At 44.6% G+C, this 23840-nt stretch overlaps 1 protein-coding gene across 1 annotated transcript in view; it reads left to right on the top strand.

Moving 5' to 3' along the window:
• LOC121158500 (diphosphoinositol polyphosphate phosphohydrolase 1) overlaps positions 1–23840 on the top strand; it is a 76685-nt gene that overhangs the window by 28449 nt on the left and 24396 nt on the right. The window contains exon 2 of the mRNA XM_040983217.1: positions 12781–12891. Coding sequence (XP_040839151.1) covers positions 12781–12891 — 111 coding nt within the window. The remainder of the gene's footprint in view (positions 1–12780; positions 12892–23840) is intronic.

Below are 23840 nucleotides of genomic sequence, written 5' to 3'. Positions count from 1 at the left end.
GCATTTACTTCGATCTGTACTGATGCATTCTGTGTAATCAGTATTATTTTAAGATACATCTAGTACATTTGAAAGTATCTTAGTACTATCACACCCACTTCTCCCTAATCCCAGATCCTTCCCTCCCTGATCAACTATGTAAACATCGTCTGAAATTTAAAAAAAAAAAAAAAACAGTGAAAAAAATCTTAGTACATTTTAGACGTGTTTTACTTTGTAAAAAGTTTTTGAAAGGCAGAGTTGCAGAAAGAAGGAGAGAGATCGTACATTGTTGATTCTCTCCCTAGATGGTTGCAGCAGCCAGGGCTGGACTGGGAGGAAGCCAGGAGCCAGGAGCTTTTTTGGGTCTCCCACGTGGGTGGTAAAAGCCCAGCCTGGTCTGTCATTCACTAGATCATTAGTCGGAGCCTGGTTCGGAAGAGGAGTAGATGGGGCACGAACAGGTGCTCATGCTGGTGTGGGAGGCAGAAGCTTTATGTTGCTATGCTGTAACTCCAGCCCCAGCTTTATTTAATTTTCAGGGAATATGGAAAGCAGAGAGAGACAAAGATCTTCAATGGCTTAATGATCAGAACTGGGCCAGGCCAAAGCCTGGAGCCCACAGCTCCATCTGGGTTTCCTGCGTGAGTCACTGTATCTTCTGCTGCTTTCCCTGGAGCAGTATCAGCAGGGAGCTAGATCAGAAGTGGAGCAGCAGGATGTCTGTGTCTTAAACGGAAGCCCAACTCAGTGCCCTGCTAGTTTTAAAATGTGCTAGTAAAAGTAGCAGAATCTGGGGCCCGGCGCGGTGGCGCAAGTGGTTAGGTCCTCGCCTTGCACGCCCGGGATCCCATGTGGGCGCCAGTTCTAATCCCAGTAGCCCCGCTTCCCTTCCAGCTCCCTGCCTGGGGCCCGGGAAAGCAGTCAAGGACAGCCCAAAGCTCTGGGACCCTGCACCCGCGTGGGAGACCCGGAAGAGGCTCCTGGCTTCAGATCGGCATAGTATCGGCCGTTGCGCTCACTCATTTGGGGAGTGAATCATCGGATGGAAGATCTTCCTCTCTGTCTGTCCTCTCTGTATATATGCCTTTCCAATAAAAAATAATAATAAAAATAAATCTTTAAAAAAAGTAGCAGAATCTGCTACTTTTAAAAAAAGATGTTTTTTTTTTTTTTATTATTAGAAAGATATATAGAGAGGAAGCTCTTCCATCGAGGATTTACTCTCCAAGTGACTGCAACGACTGGTGCTGTGCCTGTCCGAAGCCAGGAGCTAGGAGCTTCTTCCAGGTCTCCCATGTGGGTGCAGGGTCCCAAGGCTTTGGGCTGTCCTTGACTGCTTTCCCAGGCCACAAGCAGGGAGCTGGAAGGGAAGCAGGGCTGCCGGGATTAGAACTGGTGCGCATATGGGATCCCCGTGTGTTAAAAGCGAGGACTTTACCCACTAGGCTACTGTGCCAGGCCCAGAATCTGCTACTTTTAAAAATCAGATTGTTTTGTTACAGTTGAATGTTTAGCATTCTTTGTGTATTTTGGATGCGTCATTTATTAGCTATGTCTTTTTTTTTTTTTAAAGATTTTTTATTATTTTTTTTTTTATTGGAAAGGCGGATATACAGAGAGGAGAGACAGAGAGGAAGATCTTCTGTCCGATGATTTCTTTTACAAATATTTTTGCTCAATCTGTGACTTCTCTTCATGTCTAGTATACTTAACACTTTATGACAGAAAAAATCTAGGTTTTGGGGCATATTGTGTGTGTGTGTGTTTATGAGAGAGAGGGAGAGAGAATATGGAAATTTAATATTGATGGAACTAACATTGTAATATGGTAGGTTCGACTGTTTAAACTGCTGCCAGTGTCCCTGGCATCCCATATGGGCACCAGTTTGAGAGCTTGTTTGGTGGTTCTAGCAGGGGAGCACAGCTACTCATATACCCTTGGCCGAAGACTGGTCCTCCTCTAGCGGGGATGGTCGTCCTCTTCGACCGAGCGCGCAGTGAGGGAAGGGCGCACATGGAGCGGTGAGGGAGGAAGGGGACACCCCCTAGCCAGCCAGATCAGCCGAATCAACCTTGGTGATCAATGGGGTGACAGATGTCGCAGCCAGATCGCCCTCACATCCTGGGCACCAGTTTGAGCCCTGGCTGTTCCCCTTCTGCTCCAGCTCTCTGCTGATGACCTGGGAAGACAGAAGGTAGACCAAGTGCTTTTGGCTCCTGCCATCCGAGTAAGAGACCCAGATGAGCGCCTGGCTTCTGCTTGGCCCAGCATTTGCTGTTGTGGCCATTTGGAGAATTAACCTGTAGGTGAAAGATTGATATTCATATTCTTTCTCTGTAACTCTACCTTTCAAACAAATAGAGATAAATACTTTGAGAAAAGAAGCTTAATATTTTCAACTGTATATTGATACAGCATTCTGCTTTCCTTCAAAAGTTAGGTAATAGTAATAGACATTCTTTTGGCAGTGATGTGGGGAGAAGACAGCGAGACAGACTTCTACCTGCTGGTTCTCTTATAACCTCGTGGTGTGAGACTAGGCCAGGACCAAAATTGGTAGGTAGAGCATAGTCAGTATTATTTTGGGATACACAGTCCAGTCTCCCATAGGGTTGTCATGCCATCTGACCCAACTGCATGGCTCCCCACAAGTTGTCAGGAGCCCAGAAACTTGAGCCATCACTGTAGCCTTCCCAGAGTCGATATTGGCTGGAAGCTGGAATCAGGAGCCACAGCTGGGAATTGAAGTAGCACTCTGATGTGGGTTCCTAACTGCTAAGCAAAGTGCCTATTCCTGTGTTATGGACATTATCAAAGCTAGTTCTAACACTTGAACCCACTGGGATGGAAAATAACCAATGTTAGTAAGGATGTGCCTGCATTTGACTCCTGGCTCTGGCTCTATCCATCGGCAGCCTTCTGCTCATGTGCACACTGGGAGACGGCAGGTGAGGGCTCAAGTGCTTGGGTCCCTGACACCCACATGAGAGATTCAGATTGGGTTGATGCTCTTAGCTTGGGCCAGGCCTGATGTTGGGGACACTTGGGGAGTGAACCACCAGACAGAAGATCTCACTTCTCTCTGCTTCTCTTTGTCTCTCCATCTAATAAAAATAAAAGAAGCTGACAGTATATAAAAGAAAAAAATTTGTTGGTGTTATGGTGGTATAGCAGGTTCGACTGCTGTTTGTGATTCCAGCATGCTAAATTGGAACATTGTTTTAGGTCCCTGCTGTTCCACTGCCAGTCCATCTCTGTGGTAATGTGCCTGGGATAAGCAGTGGAAGATAGCCAAGTACTTAGGCTCCTGCCCCCATGTGGGAGACCCAGGTAAAGCTCCTGGCTCCTGGCTTTAGCTTGACAAAATCCTGGATGTTGTAGCCGTCTGGGGAGTGAATCAGCAGCTGGAAAAACTGACTCACTCTCTCCCTTGTCTGTAATACTAATTTTCAAAGAAATACATGTATTTTTAGATACATATATGTATGTAAAATATTTTAATTCTTATTAGAAAGTCAGATATACAGAGAGAAAGACAGAGAGGAAGATAATCCATCTGATGGTTCACTCCCCAAGTGGTTACAATGGCCAGAACTGTGCCAATCCAGAGCCAGTAGCCTCTTCCAGGTCTCCCACGCGGGTGCAGGGTTCCAAGGTTTGGGCCGTCCTCCACTGCTTTCCCGGTTCACAGACAGGGAGCTGGATGGGAAGTGGAGCTGCCGGGATTAGCATCAGTGCCCATATGGGATCCCAATGTGTTGAAAGCTAAGAACCCAGCCACTAGGCTACCATGCTGGGTCCTAAATGTACATATTTTTAAACATTTATTTATTTTTTAAAGATTTATTTTATTTTTATTGGAAAGGTGGATATACAGAGAGGAGAGATAGAGAGGAAGATCTTCCGTCCGATGATTTACTCCCCAAGTGACCGCAACAGCCAGTGCTGTGCCGATCTGAAGCCAGGAGCCTCTTCCAGGTCTCCCACACGGGTGCAGGGTTTCAAAGCTTTGGGCCGTCCTTGACTGCCTTCCCAGGCCACAGACAGGGAGCTGGAGGGGAAGCGGGGCCGCCAGGACCAGAACCGGCGCCCATATGGGATCCTGGGCATGCAAGGCGAGGACCCCAACCACTGCGCCATTGCGCTGGGCCCAAAAATTGATTTTTTTTGAAAGGTATTTGAAAGGCAAAATTACAGAAAGATGAGAGAGAGATATCAATCTTCCCTGTGCCAGCTCAGTCTCCAAATGGTCCAGCGTCCAGAGCTTAGCCAGTATAAGCCGGCAGCTTCATTTGGGTCTCGGATGCAGGGGCCCAAGCACTCCACTACTTTCCCAGGCATTTACAGCAGGGACCTGAATTGGAGATGGAGCAGCTGGGACTCAAGCTGGTTGCTGTATGCCACAGATGGAGGCCTATGTCACTGTACTGGCTCAGTTAGGTACCAGTTAGGATGCCCGCATCCCACCACATTGGCGTATGAGTTTGATATCTGTCTTTGGCTCCTTATGCCAGCTTCTTGCTAGTGAGGAACCTAGAGGTAGTCAGCACCTGCTACCTCCTAAAATGTGCATTAGCAGAAAGATGGATTAGAAGTCAGGTCCTCAAGCACCTGAGCCCTCATCCATTGTTCCCAAGCTCATTAGCAGAAAGTTGTATTGGAAGGTAAATATCTGACATGAATAAGCACTCCAAGTGATGCAAGTTTTCCAGGTGACTGCTTGTACTAATTTGTCATAGCAATCACCACTTGATTTGGGGAGAAAAGCTATCTTTGTAAAGACAGAATTTTTCAGACATAAGCCTTCTTGGTTGGTCTTTAAGAATTATAAAGCATTCCCTGAAAGGGACATTTCTACTTATATCCATTCATTATTTTTCTAGAGTTGAACATGTTATTATACATGTTGGTATTTGAATTTGGATTTCCATGTCTTACTTCTGGTGTATTTTTCCTATGTGATTTTAGTAACCTTCCAGGATTGTTACTTAATTTTTTTAAAACATGCTAACATTCCTTATAGGGAAACTCGGTGGCAGGAGGGAAAGGGGATTGGGAGGGCATTAAGGGAAATCCCAGGGGCCTATGGAACTGTATTATAAAATAATGGCAATAATAATAATAATAATAGTAATTGGGACCAGTGCAGTAGCGTAGTGGTTAAAGTCCTTGCCTAGCACGTGCCAGGGTACCATACGGGCGCCAGTTCTAATCCCAGCAGCTCCACTTCCCATCCAGCTCCCTGCTTGTGGCCTTGGAAAGCAGTCGAGGACGGGCCAAAGCCTTGGGACCCTGCACCCATGTGGGAGACTTGGAGGAGGTTCCTGATTCCTGGCTTTGGATTGGCTCAGCTCCAGCCATTGCAACCGCTTGGGGAGTGAACCATTGAAAGGAAGATCTTCCTCACTGTCTCTCCTCTTCTCTGTATATCTGCCTTTGCAATAAAAATAAATAAATCTTAAAGAAAAAAAATTTTTTTCAGAAAAAAAAGGCCCTCAGATACAGGATATGAGCGTCCCAAGCAGCAGTTTAACCACCGCAGCCAGCATCTGCCCCTCTTATAGTAGGTTAGAGAAATTCTAGACATTGTATAATTTCTTCTGTAAAATTTCAGCAAGTGCTTCTAGAAAAAAGAACATGCACAGGAATGAGTATTTAGCCAATACCCCACATTAGGGTAAGTACCGGGATTTGATTCTTTTCTTTATTGTTTTATTTTTTTTAAAGATTTATTTATCTTTTATTGGAAAGTAAAATATACACAGAGGAGGGGAGTCAGAGAGAAAGATCTCTGTCCAATGATTCACCCGCCTCCCCTCCCCGCCCCAGTAGCCGCAATGGCTGGAGCTGAGCCAATCTGAACCCAGGAACCTCTTCCGGGTCTCCCATGTGGGTGCAGGGTCCCAAGCCTTTGGCCCATCCTCTACTGCTTTCCCAGGCCACAAGCAGGGAGCTGGATGGGAAGCAGGGCCACTGGGGTTAGAACAACACACATACTGGATCCCAGTGTGTACAAGGCAAAATCTTTAGCCACTAGACCACTGCTCTGGGCCCCGGGATTTGATTTTTTAAAAATATTTAATTATTTTTATTGCACAGTTAGATATACAGAGAGGAGAGGCAGAGAAGAAGATCTTCTCTCTGTTGATTTACTCTCCAAGCATCTCCAAAGCCAGGAGTCTGGAGCTTCTTCTGGGTCTCCCACGCAGGTGCCGGGTCCCAAGGCTTTGGACTGTCCTTGACTGCTTTCCCAGGCTACAAGCAAGGAGCTAGATTGGAAGTGGGGTGTCCAGGATTAGAACTGGTGCCCCTATGGAATCCTGGTGCGTTCGAGGTAAGGATTGTAGTGGCTAGGCTACCACGCTGGGCCCTAGGATTTGGTTCTTGACTTTAGCTCCTGATGCCAACTTTCTGCTAATGCAGACTTTGGGAGGCAGAAATGGGAACACAAGTATCCCCATGGATATCCCCGCCACCCCATGGCATTGTTTTCCCAGCTCCTGAGTGGGCTGTTGGAACAGTTTGGAAAGTGAAACAGTGGATGGGGGCTCACTCTATTTCTCTCTCAAAAATTAAAGCATATAGCTCTTCTTGGACAGTGCTTAGAGACACTCAAGATAGTTCAGCACTTGACCAGCTTTGCTGGCTTTCTTACAATGCAGCCTCCAAATACAACCAGACTGTCCCAAACTCCCGGGAGCAGAGTTGTCTACCTTTACACCAAGAAGATTGGGAGGGCGCCCAAGTCTGTGTGTGGCATGTCCCAGGCTGACTGTGAAGCCTAACGTCCTCATGAGGTTGTCCAGAACAGAAAAACATGTCAGCAGGGCCTATGTGTGCTAAATGTGTCTGTGACAGGAATTAGCAGGCTTTCCTTACTGAAAGTCATCTGTCATGAAAACATGGAAGGCAGAAGCAGAGTCAGAAAGCTCAATAGAATCATGATACTTTTTGAGTGATTAAAAATTTTCAAGATTTTTTTAATATAAAAAATTTTAAAACTTTTAGAAACCCCAAAAATCCATAATTACATGATTTTCACCCTTTCAGTTTGCCATAACTCCCCAAACCAATAAAGTAGTTTATTGTCATCTTATGGTCTTTTCCAGGTTTATTTTGTTTTTTAGTTGCAGTATAATATAAATTTGTGAATTTTCATTTAAAAAGGCTTATTTTGTTTGTTTGAAAGGTAGAGTAACAGAGAGGGACAGTGAGTAAAGCTTAGCAGTGCTGAAAACACTGACTTACTGGCTCATTTGCTAGTTCCCTCCCTGAATGCCTGCAGCAGTAGGGGGTGCATCAACAGGAGACTGGAAGGGGAGCCGGCTGATGACTCAGAACAAGGCCCCCATTACGCATTGCTGGTGTCTAAGCAGTGTCCTAACTGGCACCAGATGCTTGCCCCAGGAAAAACATTTGTATTCATCATGTTCATCAAAAGGTATTATAGAATGAATAGAAAAACAAATTCTCAAGGTTGGGAAGAAAATATCCTCAGTATATAGCAAAAATCTGTAAAGAACTCCTACAAGTCAGAAAAAGACAACAAAGCAAGGAATTAGTAGGCTCAAGATTTGAGCAAAGCCCTTGATGAAAGAGGAAGTCCAAATGGCCAGAATACATTTTTAAATGTCCAAGAGACCTCATTGTTGATCAAAGAAATGGCAAATAAAGTCACAACTAGAGACCAGTAAACATCTGTCACACAGGTAACAGATTATACTACTGATCACATCAAAATGGAAAACTTCCAAATGGAGAAATTACCAGGAATCCAAAACAACGAACTGTCACCAGGCTAATTTACTTAATGTTTAAATGGTTCTTCCAAACTAGTAAGATCAGTAACCCTATTAAGAAATGGACGAAGGTGGGGCTGGTGCAATGACTCAATAGGCTAACCCTTCACCTGCCAGCATCAGCATCACATATGGGTGCTGGTTCTAGTCCTGAATGCCCGTCTTCCCATCCAGCTTCCTGCTTGTAGCCTGGGGATGGCCCAAAGCATTGGGTCCCTGGACTCATGTGGAAGACCCAGAAGAAGCTCCTGGCTTCAGATTGGCTCAGCTCTGGCCCTTGAGGCCATTTGGAATAGTGAACTAGCAGATGAAAGATTCTCTGTGTGTCTCTCTACCTGTAGATCTGCATTTCCAATAATAAATAAATAAATCTTTTTTTTTTTTTAAAGAAATGGGCACGGTTATTAAGTACTGGCTCTTAAATATGTAAAAGATGCTCTAGCTCTTAAGATAAGTAGGAACTGAAGCTAAAACAAGATTCTGTATTTCACCTTCCAGATTGTAATATGTCAGAAAGTTGAGTAATAGCGTGTGTTGGGGAGGGTGTGTGGGAAGTCAGGGTAGCATTTAACTGATGTTAGCATTTACTCCTCTGTATTGCAGAACCTCAGTATTCAGTTTCAGATATGCCTGTCTTAGCATGGCAGTTTCTATGCCCCTTCCTTCCTTCCTTCCTTCCTTTCTTCCTTCCTTCCTTCCTTCCTTCCTTCCTTCCTTCCTTCCTTCCTTCCTTCCTTCCTTCCTTCCTTCCTTTTTAATTAGAAAGACAGATTTACAGAGAGAAAGAGACGCAAAAAGAAGGATTTTCTGTCTGCTAGTTCACTCTCCGAGTGGCCACAACAGCCACAGCTGAGCTAATCAAGAGCCAGGAGCCAAAAGCCTCTTCTGGGTCTCCCATATGGATGCAGGGTCCCAAGGCTTTGGGGCCACAGCAGGGAGCTGGATGGGAAGTGGAGTAACTGGAACATGAACCGGCACCCATATGGGATCCTGGTGTATGCAAAGCGAGAATTTAGTTACTGATGCAATGCATCAGGCCCTCTATACTCATTTCATTATATAAATGATCTCTAGTGTTTACAGATTCACTGTCAGTTCCCATCTTACTTGATCTGTTGGTAGCTTTTAATTCAGTTGATCATTTCTTCCTTTAGAAACATGTCACTTAGGTTCTAGTAAAGCCTGGTCACATGTTGATTCTTTTACTCATTGGTTGTTCTCAGATTCCTTTGGCTCCTTTGAAACATTAAAGAATCTCAGAGCTCAGGCCCAGTGCCGCAGTCCTCATCTTGGAGTGATCTCTTCGGCCCATCCTGCATGTGGCCACCTGGTCCTGAACTGCAGTTATATCCCCTGCCTGCCTGCCTGCCCAGGGGCTCTGCTGGAGTGTGGGATGGGCACCTTAGACTTAGCACATGTAAAACTGAATTCCTATTTCCTTCCAAGCCTGCTCTCCCTGTTGTGTCCCCCTTTTGTGCATTTGCCTTGGCCAGAGAATTCAAGAAGTCCTTAACGTCCCTTTTTCTCAGAATTCTTCTTCTGACAACGATTAGCTTGTTATCTTTTCTCACCATCTCTGCTGTGCCATCTATTCCTCTGCGGCTGAGTCTCCCTTCCCCACCTTTGCTCCACTGGCCATCTGACAGTTAAATGTGTGTCTGGGTGTTTATACAGAGCCCCTCAGGGGTGTCTTTCAGTTGTGCTGAGACCCTGGTCCCGATCCCTTCTCCTCTGGGTAACCTCTGTAATGTGCCTCACTCCTGCCACTCTCTCCCATGCTAGTTCTGCTCTAGCCACTTGAATTTTAAATGTTTTAACTTCTAAAAATCTTAACCAAAATGTAGAAGTTGTATATATTTCTGGGATACTGTGTGAGTGACATTTTAGTATCTGCATACATTAGGGTAAATAATATTTATCTCTTCAAACATGTAACATTTCTTTATGCTGAAAATATCTCAGAGCAGTGGCCAGAGCTGAGTCAATCCAAAGCTGGGGTCTGGGAGCTGCTTCTGGGTCTCCCATGCAGATGTAGGAGCCCAAGATATTGAGCCATTGTCTACTGCTTTCCCAGGCAATAAACAGGAAACTGGATTGGAAGTGAAGCTGGGACTTGAACCAGCACCCATAAAGAATTCTGACACTGTAGGCAGAAGTTGAGCGCACTACACTGTGACGCCAGCCCTCAAATGTTATTTCTTATGAAAGACATTTTCTTACCTTAACTTGCCCCTCCAATCTAAAAGAATATTCTGGTTGGTACCACTTGGAGTATTTGCATCCCTGATGAGAGTGCCTGGTTCAAGACCTAGCTCTGCTGCCAGTTGCAGCTTCCTACTGCTGCGTACCTTGGTAGGCAGCAGGTGATTGATGACTCAAGTACTGAATCTGTCATCCGTCGGGGACACCCAGGTGGAGTTTCTGGATTTTGGCGTCAGCCTTGCTCAGTCCAGCCATATCTGTTGTGGACAAGTGGAAGATTCATTCTCTCTCTCTTACTCTGCCTTTTAAGTAGATAAAGAATAAATATTAGAGAACATTTTAAAAGCCCTTGGTCATCTTAGATTGAAGTATGACTAACACAGTGATACTACTTTGGGAATATAGTGCTTGCATTTGGATTTATAGCCAGTGCCTTCTCTGTGAAACTGTTTTGGAGGACATCATTTGTTCTTCGTTATTGGGTACACATTTGGCAGTGTACTCCTGTAGTTCTGAGACATGTGGGACAGTGATGCAATGTATTGGTGTCAGGAATGCTGTGGCTGTGGCTTTGTTTTAATAACCCCTGGAGAAGGACCTTCTAAATATTTCATGTACTCCATTTGGCTTTCAGAAATTTCCTAGGAACTATTGCTTGTCTTTCTCTTGAACAGTTAAGCAAATCTTAAATGCTTGTTTTGAAATATTCAGTCTGTCCACAAGGTCGTGGAGTGAAAGCCCCACTCCTTCCCATCACCTCCTCCTTTTGGACTGTGCAGAGGCAGTTGTTGACCAGAATCATGTCCATACCCAGGGGCTTTTTTTTTTTTTTTTAAGATTTCTTTATCTTTATTGGAAAGGCAGATTTACAGAAAGAAGAGGAGACAGAGATAAAGATGGGACTCACATTTAAGAATGATATCTGGACCTGGCGCAGTAGCCTAGTGGCTAAATCCTTGCCTGGCATCTGCCAGGATCCTATATGGGTGCAGGTTTGTATCCAGTTACTCCGCCTCCCTTCCAGCTCCCTACTTGTGGCCTGGGAAAGCAACAGAGGATAGTCCAAAGCCTTGGGACCCTGCACCCACATGAGAGATCTGGAAGAAGCTCTTGGCTGCTGGCTATGGATCGGCTCAACTCTGGTAGTTGCAGCCATTTGGGGAGTGAACCAGCAGGTGGAAGATCTTTCTCTCTGTTTCTCCTTCTCTTTGTAAATCTTACCTGACTTTCCAATAAAAATAAATCTTTTTGAAAAGGAATTATTAGCACCTGAGGTTACTATTGCTTGGCTCTGTGACAGTGTGTTGGTTTACAGTTATTTATTTATTCATTTTTATTAAAAACATGGATTTGCAGAAGGGAGAGATGGAGAGATCTTCTATCTGCTGATTCACTCCCCAAATGGCTGTAGTAGCTGAAGCTGAGCGAATTTGAAGCCAGGAACCAGGAACTTCTTTCTGGATCTCCTATGTGGTACAGGGTCCCAAGGCAGTGGCCATTCTCCACTGCTTTTCAAGTCCGTAAGTAGGGACCCGAATAGAAGAAGAGCAGCCAGGATTAGAACTGCTGCCCACATGGTCTGCCAGCACTGCAAAGGCAGAATTAGCCTGATGATCTCCTCTGCCCTTCTAAGTGCTTTCTACATTCCAGTTTTGTTTTTTCCTTTCTTTCTTTTTAATATTTATTTGAAAGAGAGAGTGTTAAAGAGAGGGAGAACCAACTGCTGGTTCACTCCTTAAATGGCTGTAATGACCTTTCCTAGACCAGACTGAAGCCAAAAGCCTGGATATCCATCCAAGTTTCCCAGATGCGTGGCAGAGGCTCAAGCATGTGGACTGTCGTCAGCTACCTTCCCAGGTACATTAGCAGGAAGGTGGATTGGAAACAACAACCAGGATTTGAGCTGGTGCTCTGGTAGGGTGCCAGTGTCGCTAGTAGCACAGTACACACCCCTACATTCCCCCACCTTTTTTTCTTTTTTAAGATTTATTTGTTTTGTTTTGTTTAAAGATTTATTTATTTTTATTGTAAAGTCAGATATACAGAGAGGAGGAGAGACAGAGAGGAAGATCTTCTGTCCGATGATTCATTCCCCAAGTGACCACAACAGCCGGTACTGTGCTGATCCGAAGCCGGGAACCAGGAACCTCTTCCGGGTCTCCCACATAGGTGCAGGGTCCCAAAGCTTTGGGCCATCCTCGACTGCTTTTCCAGGCAACAAGCAGGGAGCTGGATGGGAATTGGAACTGCTGGGATTAGAACCGGTGCCCATATGGGATCCTGGCGCATTCAAGGTGAGGACTTTTAGCCGCTAGGCTACCATACCAGGCCCTGCATTCCTTTTTAAAAGTAGTGGTTTGTTCATTCACTCAGGGGTCCTTTGTTTTCATTGGTTTATCAAGCATTTATTGGCACTAATTTGGGTTAGGCCAGATGTCTCTGGATTGAGTGTGAGGCATCTCCGTAGGATAGTTCTTTTCAGGCCCATCATGGTAAACTTGGTTTTTTGCCACTTTGTAAAGTATGTGTTCTAAGAACTTCTGAGTAGGAAAGGATGGAAGAGATAGACACCTAGAAGAGAGGGTGACGGCCACTGCTTCTGCTTTTGCTAGTTGTGTGTCTACTTTTTCAATCAAGATGGATGCCACTTACAAGAAGCAGTGTGGAAAGGTATACTCAGAAATGAGCTTAAGTTATTTTGATGCTTGTATTGCTTACACTGTGGCTTAGACTAAATTTGTATGAATGGATCTTTTCCAATTATTTTTAACCCCCATGTGACCTCTGTAACTTCAGGTGCTGCTTGTGAGCAGTAGTCGCCATCCAGACCGATGGATTGTCCCTGGAGGAGGCATGGAACCCGAAGAGGAGCCAAGTGTGGCAGCAACCCGGGAAGTCTGTGAGGAGGTATGCCCGGGAGGTGTTCCTGAACCTGTCCTTCCTGTGTAAAGTTTTGGTTTATTACCGTTGACTGAGTGAGCATACTTACGATCGCAGGAAAGCTGGACTTGACATTTGTGTGTGCCTTTGTGACTCAGGGTGATTGAGCCGTGGAGTGGAAATGTTTATTAGGTCCTGTATGCGAGAAGAGCGCTCCTAATAGTAACAGGTTACGTAGCGATCATAACAGGTTACAGATAATCGTTTGTGACTTCCCATGGGTTTCTCCCCACATTGCCTGTTTACCTGTGGCAGAACATTAAAAATGAAACAGTTCATCAGTGCTAAGAAGGGGCAGCAGGCTGCATTTGTATGAATGGCTTGTTCTCATTAACCTTTGGGTAAGGAGGAAGAACAGGAGGCCCCAGCCGTAGGCTTCCTGGGCCCCAGCAGTGCCATGGTGGTGAAGCAGTGAGTCCGCGAGCCAGAAGCTGTGAGTGGTGCAGCTTGAGAGGCCATACTAATAGTGTCTTGTTTTTCATGTAGTCATACATGTCCAGCACATGCCCAACTCAGTAACCCTGAATAAACTGAAATAGTGAAATTGTAGACCTTAGTTCCCTGGGTTCAAAAATATACAGTTTGAGGGAAGCTGAAAAAACAGATTGCAGTTCACATCAGCAGGAAGGGATTATATTTCTCCCCAGCCTTAATTGAAAGCAACATTATCATCTGCTCAGGTGGTATCATTTAAGATTTATACTTTTTTTAAACAAAAATTATTTATTTTTTTATTAGAAAGCCAGATCAGATTAACAGAGAAAGATCTTCCATCTGCTGATTGACTCCCCAAATGGCTGCAGTGCCCAAAACTGAGCCGATCCGAAGCCAGGAGTCTGGAATTTCTTTTGGATCTCACACACACTGGTGTAGGGTCCCAAGGCTTTGGGCCGTCCTCCACTGCTCTCCCAGGCCACAAGCAGGGAGCTGGATGGGAGCTGGAGTAGCTGGTACATGCACCGGCGCCCACATGGGATCCTGGTGCCTGAAAGGTGAGGATTTAGCCATTGAGCCATTGTGCTGGGTCCTGCTAGGACTTATAATTCAGGGGTGTACGTTTTATTGCCCTATTTACTTGACCTGGCCACGTTGTTGTTTTTGTTTTGTTTTTAACATTTATTTATTTGAAAGACAGTTGCAGATGAGAGATAGAGATCTTTCATCTGATGCTCCATTCCACAAATGACTGCAACTTCCAGTGTCAGCCAAAGCTGAATCCAGGAGCCAGGAGCTTTGTCTGGGTCTCCTACATGAGTGGCAGGGGCTCAGATATTTCAGCCATCTTTACTGCTTTCCTAGGCTCCTTAGCAGGAACCTCTGTCAGAATTAAAGTACCTCGAGATTCAAATCATCACCCATATAGGATTCTGACTTTGCAGTTAGCAGCCCAATTCACTGTGCCACAACACTGACCCCAGTAGTGTTTTTTAAACCTTTTTTCTTGTTTTTGAGGGGATTTAAGATTAATTCTTTAAAGCACTTGAAGAAAATCTAAATTCACTTAGATCCAACTTTTGAAGTCCGGAGTCTCGGGTTATTCTTACACTTGGGATACCGATGCATTCTTTGCTGATACTGAACTGCTGAAGGCTTATACCAGCTCACTTCATCATGAGTGTGATACTCAAAACTAGATGACTGATTGCCGCAAAGTTCTGCCATTTAAAGTCCTTTCTTCTTTGCTTGGTATACAGGTTAACAATAATTAACTAATCCATACTTCTGTCTGGAACACTGAAGAACTGAAAATACTGAAGAAGTAGTAATTTAGAAATTATTCAAGTATAGAAAATAATAGATACCTGTAGACAGATGTAAGAGGAGGTTGCTACAGTGATGTGAGGTGGCTAACTTGGGCAGAACCATGTGGAGTCACGAGGGGTTAAGAGAACAAGAACAGGGCCTGGTGTGATGATGGCTCAGTGCTAAATCCTTGCCTTGTACACACTGGCAACCCATGTTGTACCAGCTTATGTCCCTGGCTACTCCACTTGCCTTCCAGCTCCCTGCCTGTGGCCTGGGAAAGCAGTAGAAAATGGCCCAAACCCATGTGGAATACCTGAAGGAAGCTTCTGGCTCCTGACTTCGGATCGGTTTAGCTTTGGCCATTTTGGTCCTTTGGAGAGTGAACCAGTGGATGGAAGATCTTTCTCTGTATCTTCTCTGTAAATCTACCTTTCCAACAAAAAACCAAAAACAGTTAACAAGAAAAAAAGTCAATAAGAACAGTGACTTGGGCATCCTCATTTCTGATTTTGTCAGTTAGTAATTACACAACCTCTGAGAAAATAACTTCAGAATACTTTCGCTTTGGTCCTTCACTTGAATACCTTGCAGTTTACTTCTTCATGGGAGTAGCAGGGTAGAGTGTATGATACAAATGGAAACATGAATCTGAATGTCCTCTGTAAGTTACATATCACGTGCAGGAAGAATCTATGCAGCTTAAGTTGATAATAGACCTAGTATTGTATTCTGTCAAATAACAAAAAGTCCCAGGTTGGCTAGCCCAGTCTAGGTGCTGTCCATCTTCTGTCTATCCAGGCAAGTTGGCTGTGTTCTCTGGCTGATCTCTTGGGGTTCAGATGGCTCCCATGGCTCTGTCTTTATGTGCTACTCAAGCAGGAAGCAGCTTGGCCTTCTGAGCCTTTCTTATTTGGGAAAACAAACTATCCTGCGATGTGCCTCAACAGTCTCTGATGGGGTTCCAGAGTTGCTTCTTAAGGCTAAGCCTGACCTACAGTACTGGAAATAGTTCCGTGTTTAAGCAACAAATCCCTTATCCTCCTTGGCTTTTATAAGGTGTTCTTTTTTTTTTTCCCCTGACTTGACTTAAAAGTAATTTAAAACTATACTGGGAGGGGGACCTGGAACCATGCGGGATTATCAGATTAGGCCTGAGACCTGTGGTGCTGGCATCTGTTTCTGATTCAGCTTCCTGCTGATGCACATGGGAAAGCAGCAGAAGATGGGCTTGGTGTGTGGGCCCCAACACCCACACCCATGTGGGAGTCCCAGAAGAAGCTCGTGACTCCTAGCTTCAGACTAGCCCAGTTCTGGCCATTTTGGGAGTGAACCAGCAGATGGAAATCTGTCTCTCCTTCTGTTTGTATGACTCTCAAATAAAATAAATCTTTAAAAATAAGAGGAATGGCGAGAGGTAAACATTGTGGTGATGCAGTAGATTTAAGCTGCTGGCAAGAATTCCCACATCCTCTATCAAAGGTTCAAGTCTAGTTCAAATCCCACCACTTTGCTTCTGTTCCAGCTTCCTGCTGATTGACGTGAGAGGCAGCGGGTTGGATTCCTGTCACCCACAGTGCAGACTTGCATGGAGGTCTCAGCTCTTGACTTTGGCCTGGACTATCCTAAGCTGTTGCGCAGGAATTTGAGGAGTAAACCAGTTTGTGGAATATCTCTTTTCTCTTTCCCTCTCTGTCATTCTACCTTTCAAGTGAATAAATAAATCTTTTATTAAAAAAAAAAAAAAGTCATACCTGGGCTAGTGCCACAGTTCCTGGCTCCTGACTTCTCGCTTCAGACCGACCCAGCTCTGGCCATTGCAGCCATGTAAGGAGTGAACCAGCAGACAGAAGAGCTTGCTCTCTTTCTGTTCATTCCCACATCATCGCTTTCTTTCTCTTTCTGAAACTCTATTTTTAAAATAAAAATAAACCCTTAAAAACTCATAGCCACTGGAACATAAGATCTTTGCAGCTTATTTTATTAGCAGTGTACTTATATTGGGATATACCAATATTTATTTTATAATGTAAAAGATGAACAGATAAAATACAATTTTGAACACATGGAAGAATGTGTTCCAATAAAGCTGTATTTGCAAAAGCAGTACAGAGCCGTGTTGCCTGTCCTGGCTGCTTGGAATCATCCAGGAGCTTGTTACCAGTGGAAACTCGAAAACCACAGCTGAGGCCTAGGTTTCTGTGTCAGAATTTGATTCTATTAGGAACCCTGGCTGATTTACCAAATATGCTTGCATAAGAGTATGTGATTCTGATAGGTCAATGTTACGAGAATTTCTCCTGACAGAACTATGGAAAAAATTGCTCTTTGGAGGGAACTCTTTATTGGTGCTTTTCGTGTCTGTTCCAGTCCCTTTTCTGATATGCAGAGACTAGAGAAGTACACGGACTTTTTCCAGACTCCTGTAATGCTCTCTGCAAAGTCTGCTTGGTGAGATTTAGGTTGGCTTGGTCTAAAGCCTCCTACAGAACTGTCACCGAGGGTTCCAGGGAGATGCAAGGCATGTTCTGCGGGCCGCAGCCCTGTCTGCTTTGGCACATACTTTCACAGGAGGAGATACGGTTCTGGAATTAGCAACTGTGGTGTCAACTTTCTGGTTTGGCTGAGTGCTTTTATCTGGCAGCGTCCTGATCCATCCCAGAGAAACCCACTCCTTGGCAACCCAGCAGTACAGTGCTTGGGAGTTGTCCTAGAGCCCTGGCCTGCAGTCCACAGCTCTCCCAAAGATTCTGTAAGCTCTTTTTATCCCTTAATAAAGCTCTCTTAATCAGATTTGATTCTGATATCTGCAATAAGAATCTTGATTAGTCTAGATTCTTGTGAGTTGTTACTGCTTCAGTCCTACCAACTCTCCTGCTTTTTAGTGTTAACCTGCAAATGTGTGGCGACACATTTGCAGGCCATCCCCTCTAAAGAAAGGTGTTGAGATAGCTGTGTATCAGTGGCTTAAATCAGACGCACTGGAGCCCCTGGGAGAAGGACACTAGGGTAAATCCAAATCAGAGGCTAACTGTGGACTAAATGTTGACTGAATATTGTCTGGTCATCCTCCTGTACCAGGCACTGCACCACTTGTTGGGGATACAGAGGTAAATTAGAAAAGACCCTTAGCTTTTGTCCTTAGGGTATTTACATCTCAAAGAGAACCAATGAATTAGAAGATCTCTTTGTTTCTCTTCTCTGTAACTCTTTGAAATAAAAATAAAATCTTAAAAATTTTTAAATAAGAACAAATACAATTGATATGGGCCTTTTGGGTTGTCAGTACTAGGCATTCTCAGATCACCAGTTAATGAGAAAGAGCAGGACAGTGTCATAGCATCTGCTTAGCCAGGCTGTACAAGTTGGGAGCTTGGTCACAGTGCCCAAGTGGGTCTCACTTACGGGGGGTCAAAGACTGAAGATATACATTAGCTCAGAGAGCCTGGTCACACTCCAGTCGCTCACCCTCTGTCTCCCATTGTGGAGGACTTCCCGGGTTCCTCTGGGAGGAACTCAATCCTGGACTCCTGTTGGTGGCAAGGACACAAGTAATTGAGATCCCAGGTTGTACCATGGCAGGGAGTTGGAATCAGAAGCAGAGTCCAGCCGCAAATCAGGCACTCTGATATGTGAACATCTTAATCATTTAACCAAAATCCTACTGAACCAAAATCCTACTTAGGAGTATGTATTCAATTAATCAAAAACACAAATGGCTTAAGAGGCATGAAATTGTTGAAAAACCAAAGAAGAAGCAATGTTTTTCTAAATTTAAGTCTTGTGCACCACTTACCTGTCTGTAGACTCTGTATGTATCCTATTCAGCCATCCTAAAGGAGGACCTGGTTGGTTGATTTTGAGTAGTTACGGCTTCATGTAGTGGGGCTCCTTGGGCAGAGCTGCCAGCTGCGTCATCAACTTCTGGACATTTTGAGGATGTGTGTGTTACCTTTGCGTCATTTGCAGACATCTTAGACTTTGATTTATGCCCTGGGTGGCAGTGCCAAATGCCGTAAAAGCCCAGCAGCCCAGCTGCAGTACATCTTGCCCCAGCTTTACTGAGAGTCCTGTGTATGTAGTGAAGTAATATTTGCTCACACAGAAAAACACTTGCCTTACATTCGTAAGTCATTACAGCAAAAGTTGAATATTTATGAAGAGAAACTATTTGGTGAGGAAGAAACACATGTCTTCCTATGTGGAAAGAAGAACAGATAAAACTACTTGGATCCAGGTACCAGGCTATTCAGCATTTCGCCTCATTGACTCTTCCAGAACTCTGTGAGATACACTTCACAGGTACGAAGAAAACTAAACTTCAGTGAGAGTGATTTGCCCAAACTGACTGTGCCCAGCCTGGTGTACGCGAGGTCACATTAGAATCCAGGACATTTAGTTTCAATACTTACACTTCTAATGCTAAGCTCCTTGAGAGGGTGTCTACCAAAATTATTTTTGTGATTGTTTTGCATTAGCTTATTGGCTGTCAAGTTTTCTGCATTCAATGTGTATTTCTATTTTGTAGTAGCAAAAATGTCTGATCAGCATTAAGTAGTTTGTTGTGGCATTGTCAGACCTTTCATTAAACTCCATCTGTTCAACACTTTGTTAAACTCAGCCTCAAAGTTCCAGCATACTGCTTGATTTCAGAAACAAATGAATCTACAGCACACACACAATTCAGAACAACTACCTTGAAAGAAAGGGTTAAAATATTTGCTTTTAGAAATTGGCCTGTTGTTTTAGTGACACTCCTGCCCTCCATAGGTCTGAAGGGTCCAGGCTTTCCCTGTCTGGGCCTTGATCACAGTGTGTTGCTAGCTCAGGGCAGCCAAGATTGTGTGAGCTGGCCATGTGACATTCTCTGGAATAAAAAGAAAAACACCTCTTTGTGCTGCCTTCAGAACTGTTTCTTTCTTCCTAATTCAGTGAGGAAGATAAAACACTTGGCTGATAAAAAAACAGGGAAGCTGGTCTGAAACTGTTCTGTACCCTGTTCCTCTGTTCCCCTTTAGTTTCTTTTACGCATCATCATGTCAACCAAACCAAAAGGACAAAGATACAGAACATCTGAGACATAGATGGGGCAGGGAAGTATGTACATAGAGTATCTGTAGACAATTTGATGGTCAGGGGTGCATGACAGTTAATCCTCTACCTGCAAGCATCTGTATCCCATATGGCTACTGGTTTGTGTCTCGGCTGTTCCACTTTCCTTCTAGCTTCCTAGGAAAGCAGTAGAGGATGGCCCAAGTCCTAGGGCTCTGCACCCATGTGAGGGGTCCAAAAGAAGCCACAGGCTTGGATTGTGGCCATTTGGAGAGTGAACCAGATCTTTGTCTCTGCCCCTTCTCTGTAAATCTACCTTTCCAAAAATAAATAAATAAATAAATAAATAAATAAATAAGTAAAAGTCCAATGGTAAGTCTAGCTTTAAAAAAAAAAAAACAAATGAAAAAGATATGTACTTCTCTGTAACTCATTGCATGGGCTCCTGATGTCACACTTCTCTGCTGCTTCTGGCTTCCAGCACCTGTTCTTAGCCATCTAGCCTCACCCTTGAAGTATCTTTGGGGAACTAATGCCTCCTTGGACTCTACTACACCCTGCTGCCCTTCCTCAAGCTTTATGTTTTGTTTTTGCTTGCTTGCTTGCTTTGTAGGATCTACTTATTTATTTGAAAGAGTTACAAAGAAGGAGAGACAGAGACCGAGGACTTTCATCTTCTGCTTCCCTCCACAGATGGCTGGATGACCACAGTGGCTGAGACTTGGCCAGAACAAAGCCAGGAGCCAGGAGCTTCTTCCAGATCTCCCATTTTGGTGACAGAGACAGACACTTGGGCCATCCTCCACTGCTTTTCCCAGGGCATAAGCAGGGAGATGGATCAGAAATGGAGCTACTGGGAACCAGCACTGGTGTTGCAGGAGGCAGCTCAACCCATTCGGTTGCAACACCAGATTTATTCTCAAGCTTTTTAAAGTACACTGTCATAGATAAACATTTCACAGAATGTGTTGTTTCATTCCCCTCCATTGAAAATGATTTAACAAGGTCTAGAGACTTTAATATGGTATCGTTAAAGTTGCCTACCTAAAGAGTTCAGTGCTATTCTCAGTGAGCTGTGGCCCAACTAATCAGTCTTGTGACTGTCTGTCAAGAACCTCTCTGGTAAATCTTCTTGGTCCTTCCCATATTTTCAGATAAGAACATAGAAAATGCCATAATAACTTTCTTTTTTAAATCTATATTTTCTCATTTTGGTTCCGTATCATGTACTTTCTCTATTAAGAATTCTATTAAGAGTTGCTCTGACTAGGCTGTGGCACCCACTGGTTTTGTGAAGACTAGGCATGTGCCAGGCTGAGCTGGCTGGTCCACAGTACCCATTGGTTCTTTTGAGAGATGGGGATGAGGCAGGACGGATCAGACAGCTTGATCTACTGGTATGCGCAGTGACCAAAACTGACACTTCACTGGTTGGCAGAGAGAGTAAGGGATTTTCACTGTTTCACTGGTTCATTCCCCAGGTGATAGCCACAACCAGAACCAAGGTAGGCCAAAGCCAGAAGCTTCATCTGGGTCTCCCACGTGCTGGCAGGGCCCAACCACTTGGGCCATTATCTTCTGGTATGTTTCCCAGGACATTGGCAGAGAGCTGACTGAGAGTGGAGCAGTAAGGACACGAACTGCTGCCCAGATGGGCACCCAGGTGACAGCTTTACCTGCTAAAACCACAATGTTGGCCCCAGTGGGAGCTTTTAAAATCCAGAAGTTGAATCACAAAATATGTTATCATTTAGTTAAAAAAATAATAATAATTCATTAAGCATATTTTCAGTCATTTCAGCATAAGTAAAGCAGTTTGGGGAATTACAAAGGAAGTGATATTGCAAGCCAAGGGTGTCTAGCTCATCAGCTTGTAGGAAAGTGGCCAGGTAGTCAACAGTGGGTGAGGTTCTGACAGTTCTGCTTTAGTTGGGAGGTGCCTCCCCTGAGACTCTGCCATTGTTTGGCATGATGAAGCCCAGTGTGTACAACTGCAGCATCATGTTGGGGACTGACCTTTGGTACCACAGTGAGCACATTCTTTGTGATTCCATATTCCATATTGGAGTACTTGGGTTTGAGTCCCAGCCCCATTGGTTGTTATAGCTCACTGCTGTTGTGCATTCCGGGAAGTGGTAGATAATGACTTGGGTATTTGGGTCCCTGCCATTCACCTGGGAAACCCAGACTGATTTCCAGGCTCCTACCTGGTCTAGTCACCTCTGATATTTGTTGACATTTCAGGAGAGGATCACTGGGTTGAAGATCTTTGTGTGTGTGTCTTTCTGCCTTTTAAGTAATGAAAATTTTTGACTTTTTAATTTTATTGTTTTTTTTTTAAAGATTTATTATTATTTTTTCATTGGAAAGGCGGATATACAGAGAGGAGAGACAGAGAGGAAGATCTTCCGTCCGATGATTCACTCCCCAAGTGAGCACAATGGCTCATGCTATGCCGATCTGAAGCCAGGAGCCTCTTCCGGGTCTCCCACGTTGGTGCAGGGTCCCAAAGCTTTGGGCCGTCCTCGACTGCTTTCCCAGGCCCCAGGCAGGGAGCTGGAAGGGAAGCGGGGCTGCTGGGATTAGAACCGGCGCCCATATGGGATCCCGGGCATGCAAGGCGAGGACCTTTAACCACTTGCGCCACCGCGCCGGGCCCAATTTTATTGTTTTTTTTAAGATTTATCTATTTGAATGGAGGTGGGGACAGAGACTTCCCAGTCTTCCATCCACTGATTCGCTCCTCCCCAAATGGCCACAGTGGTCCATCCTGGGTCAAGCAGAAGCCAGGAGTCAAGAGCTTGGTTCAGGTTTTCCACATGGGTGGAGGGACCCAAGCACTGGGCGGTCTTCTGTTGCTTTCCTAGTCAATCAAGCAGTTGAGCCATCTCATCAGCCCTTCCTAGAGTAATTTTAAGAAATTCTTTTTGTAACCCTTTTGATAACTTTTAAATGTTTGACTTTATTTGTAGTGGAGAAAAGTGATAGGAAACTGAATTGAAAGTGGAAAATGGAACATCTGGGACTCAAGCTGGTGGGTCCAGCTTATGTCATGCCAGTCCTGCAGGCAGTGACATTACCCACTACTCCAAAAGTGCTGGCTCTAAAATGTGTCCTCTAAAATAAATTTCTTTCAGGATGTTGCAATAGGGATCCTGACACTGTGGTTTAGTAAACTAAGCCTCCCCTTGCAGTGCTGATATCCCATATGTGCACTGCTCCACTTCCCATCCAGTTCCCTTCTTATGGCCTCGGAAAGCAGTGGAGGGTGGCCTAAGTCCTTGGAACCCTGCACCCACATGGGAGTCCCGGAAGAAGCCCTTGGCTTCTAGCTTCAGAACAACCCAGCTGTGACTGTTATGGCCAATTGGGGGAGGAAGATTCATTCATTCATTCATTCTCATTCATTCTCTTTCTCTCTCTCTCTCCCCCCTCCCAGCTCTGTAGCTCATTTCAAGTGAAAATAATCTTTCAAAAAACCCAAGAAACTGTGAATCAATCCCAATTATTTATTTTAAAGCAAGCTTTATGTAGGGCCTGGTGTGATAGCCTAGCAGCTGGAGTCCTCACCTTGCGGACACCGGGATCCCATATGGGCACCAGTTATAATCCCAGTGGCCCCACTTCCCATCCAGCTCCTGGCTTGCGGCCTGGGAAATCAGTTGCAGATGGCCCAAAGCCCTGGGCCCTGTACCCATGCGAGAGACCTGGAAGAAGCTCCAGGCTCCTGGCTTTGGATCGGCTCAGCTCTGGCCATTGCGACTGTTTGTGGAATGAATCATTGGACGGAAGCTCTTCTTCTCTGTCTCTGTTTCTGTCTGGATGTCTGACTTTCCAATAAAAATGAATCTTTTTTTAAAAAAAGCTTGCTTTATTTAGGTAGCACTTTTCAAATTTCCATTAAAATTATTGTTAACAATAATCAAGTATAGTTGTATATACCCAAGAGATATACCTTTTTTTTTTTAAAGGTTTTTATTGGAAAATAAGATTTACAGAGAGAAAGAGACAGAGAGAGACAGATCTTCTATCCATGGGTTAACTTCCAAAGTGGCCACAATGACTGGAGCCGAGCCAATCCAGTTAGGAGCCATGAGCTTCTGGGTCTCCCATGCAGGCGC

This window comes from Ochotona curzoniae, unplaced genomic scaffold (assembly GCF_017591425.1).
Source record: "Ochotona curzoniae isolate NIBS_2020 unplaced genomic scaffold, NIBS_Ocur_1.0 contig_3819, whole genome shotgun sequence".
Lineage (NCBI taxonomy): Eukaryota > Metazoa > Chordata > Mammalia > Lagomorpha > Ochotonidae > Ochotona > Ochotona curzoniae.
The sequence above is the reverse complement of the archived record's forward strand: the minus strand, read 5'-3'. Positions and strand labels throughout refer to the sequence as shown.